Below are 3,442 nucleotides of genomic sequence, written 5' to 3' on the forward strand. Positions count from 1 at the left end.
TTGGTGGCCCGAGGTGGTCTGGTGAGACCAGTGGATGTTTTGAGTGGCCCCCAGAGTCCTCACCATCTCCTTGTTGAGCTGATTCAGTCATTCTTTCATGTGGGAAAAATTGCAGATTTTAAGATCCTTTGTGGTTGAAAGTGTTAGTCGCTCAGTCGCATTTGACTCTTGCAACCTCGTGGACTGTAGCCCGTCAAGCTCCTCTGTCAATGGAATTCTCCAGGTAAGAAAACTGGAGTGGGTTGCCCTTCCCTTCTCTAGGGGGTCTCGCTGACCCAGGGATCGAAGCCGAGTTTCTTGTTTTAGCAGGCTGATTCTTTACCACTAGCACCACTTGGGAAGCAGGTGGTGTTCCTTGTTCAGTTGCTCAGTCACGTCTGACTCTGTGTGACCCCATGGACTGCAGCACACCAGGCTTCCCCGTCTTCCACTATCTCCCAGAGTTTACTCAAATTCATTGATGATGTGGATTCTCAGCAGTGGAGCTGTTGTCAGAAGGAGAGGAGACCCTGGGAGCTAGTCAAGTGTAGGGCGTTCACTGGGCTCCCCTGGGGGTCTAGCGGCTAAGATTCCACACTTCCACTGCAGGCAGGGCAGGGCAAGGAGGCGGGGAGCTGTCCATTGAGTCAGTGATGCCATCCAACTGTCTCATCCCCTGTCGCCCCCTTCTCCTGCCCTCAAACTTCCCCAGCATCAGGGTCTTTTCCAGTGAGTCAGCTCTTCTCATCAGGTGGCCAAAGTACTGGAGCTTCAGCTTCAGCTTCAGTCCTTCCAATGAATATTCAGATTGATTTCCTTTAGGATTGACTGTTTTCATCACCATAAGCTCCTTATTCAAGGCTAATTTTGTATTATGTTAAATCACTTGGTTTTGTTCTCACGACTTCCTGATTGCTTTGGCATAATTGCGAGGAGGTGGAACTTCTAGGCAAGCGCACATGCATCCCCAAGTAGGAGCAAATCCACTCTTGACACAGGAAGAGCACCAAGGTTTTAATGAAGGGGTTAAATCCAGTCCTGAAGCACTTTTGTGGGCACTGATTGCTCAGGCTCGTGCGTCACCACTTGAATATGAGGGGAGAAGGGGTACAGGCTTTAGATAGGCATATATTCCAAAAAAAAAAAACCACAGCTGCAGGTTGAGCTGAAAATAGCCCCCTCAGTCTGCAGAGAAGAGACTCAAGTCCACAAAGCACTGGTTTCAGGGGCTGCCAAGCAGGATGAGCAGCTCCAGAGCTGGAGAGAAGTACCAGCCAGCCTGCAAGATGCTGCCCCTCTGCTTGCTGCTGCCGCTGCTGCTGCTGCCCGCTGGGGCCACCACTGCCCTCTCCCCAGAGGGCGGCCTCGCCGGCCATGAGAGCAGGGTGAGTAGTCTGACTCGGCTGGGTGCTCACCCTCTTGTGAGCTGTCCCTTCCCTTGGCACATCTGGCCACCCCGTGGATCCCCCCTCTTCTCTGTGGCTGAGTGTGTGTACAGGACAGACTGCAGGGCTGGACTTTGCCGTGTGCCCCTCAGCTGCCCTGTGCTGCGATGTCCACATGGACCGTTGACTCACCATCATCTTCAGTCATTAGGAAACTTGATAGGAAATGCTGACACTAAGGGGCGCTTCTTCAAGCTAGCGATCTCCAACTGCCAGTGTTTGAAACACAAAGCCATCACACTGGTCTATTGCCGTGCAATTGGTCTACCGCTGCTGCCACTGCAGTGTTAGTCACACTTACTTGTAGAATCTTAATTTATACACACAGTGCAGGTTCTCACTGGCTTAGATTAATTGACATCATTACATTTTCCATTGTGAGAAGTTGTAACTTTATGAGGTGATTTACTTCTCTTTTTTTTTCATTTTGAAAAACTTCCAAGAAAGAGTACATAAAGTTGACCATTAAAAATGGATTTTTCTCTGAAATTAGCATCTGAGTTCCAGAAAAGCCATTCATCATCAGATTACTCCTTAAAGCTTTCTAAGGAGTCTGAATATAAGGCCAGAATATAATGTCTCAGTCTGATCTGTCTTAAAAAGCAATTTGTGGACAGCCAGGAGTGAAGTGACTTAGCAGTAGCAGTAGCAATAGGAGTAAGACCAGAGATGGAGAGATGGGAAATGAAGCGAAAGGAGCCTCATCTAACTTGAGGGGCTTCTTATCTGCCAGTCACTTGCCAGGGGAAAAGAGACATCTCCCAACCTCTTATAATTAAAAAGATTAGGGGCAAAACAACCAGATTTTTTTCCTTGATTGAATATATTCAAGTTTTTCTTTTCTCTAATTAGAGCAGTTCTCTTGAGGTGTTCTCTTAACTTTGCATGCATGCTAAGTTGTTTCAGTCATGTCCCTTAACTTTCTCATCCTTTAAATGGAAATATGGTTTGTTGTTCTGGAGCATCATTTTTTTTTTAAAGGAAATAATTGCACATCTTAATGCTGGCTGAATCAGATGATTGATTTGTCTTTCCTTTGTCCTCTGCTTCTTTTTAAAAGCACATGCAAGAAGTGGCAGAAATAAAGACAAACAGCCTGTTGACTTTCCTTGTGTGGTGGTACGAGTGGGCCTCCCAAGCCAGGGCAGTGCCCTTTGTAGGAGGGGAAGCCAGGGAGGAGTCCAAACGGCAGGAAGGCGCACCACTTCATCAGTCCACGCACCAAGATAAAACGCCCTGCAAGAATTTCTTCTGGAAGACCTTCTCCTCCTGCAAGTAAAACTCCACCCATAACTACTCGTGCAAAGAAGTGCAACAGTGGATCTGAATAAAATGTATTAATAAGCAGCTGTGATATTTCTTCTTTGTGCGGTTGTCTTCTCTTTCTCATGTAATTTGAAAAGTAGTTTTTATGTAAACTTTAAAAATGCCGACTACTAGATGTCTTCAGTAATTTGGAACCCAAAGAGAGTGTTTTATTTTTATTTATTTTTTTACTGAAGTAGAGTTGACTTACAATGTTGTGCCAATCTCTGCTGTATAGCAAAGTGACTCATGTATATATACACACATATATATACACACACATTTTAAAACTATTCTTTGCCATTATGACTTATCCCACGGAACTGGACAGAGTTCCCTGTGCTGTGGAGGAGAGCCTTGTTTATTCATAGTTCCCTGTGCTGTGGAGGAGAGCCTTGTTTATTCATTCTAAATGTAATGGTTTGCATCCGCCAACCTTGAGCTCCCGGTCCATCTCCCTCCCTCCCCCATCCCCTTGGCAACCTCAGGTCTTTTCAAAGAGAATTTTTGATAAAGATTTTTGTGGTTTTTGCCATTAGTGTCAATGCAGCCATGGGGCTTTCCTTCCACATCTATTGTGCTTAGAAGTTGTTCTGTCCTCATTTTCCTTGCTTTGATTTATAATAGGTAAAAGCTACATATTTAAGTGTTCAGAATAACATTTCCGTTTACTTTGATATAAACTAATGTAAAAAAGATTTCCTTCATATTAA

The 3,442-nt window shown here is 45.2% G+C and overlaps 1 protein-coding gene across 1 annotated transcript; it reads left to right on the forward strand.

Annotated features, from left to right (window-relative positions):
• Positions 1–749: 749 nt before the first annotated feature.
• On the forward strand, positions 750–3,091 carry CORT (cortistatin). Its single transcript, XM_040263405.1, has 2 exons — positions 750–1,364; positions 2,485–3,091. Exons 1-2 carry the CDS (start codon positions 1,221–1,223, stop codon positions 2,701–2,703), a joined length of 363 nt encoding a protein of 120 aa, XP_040119339.1. The 5' UTR covers positions 750–1,220; the 3' UTR covers positions 2,704–3,091.
• Positions 3,092–3,442: the final 351 nt, after the last annotated feature.

Source organism: Oryx dammah, unplaced genomic scaffold (genome assembly GCF_014754425.2).
Source record: "Oryx dammah isolate SB20612 unplaced genomic scaffold, SCBI_Odam_1.1 HiC_scaffold_21, whole genome shotgun sequence".
NCBI lineage: Eukaryota > Metazoa > Chordata > Mammalia > Artiodactyla > Bovidae > Oryx > Oryx dammah.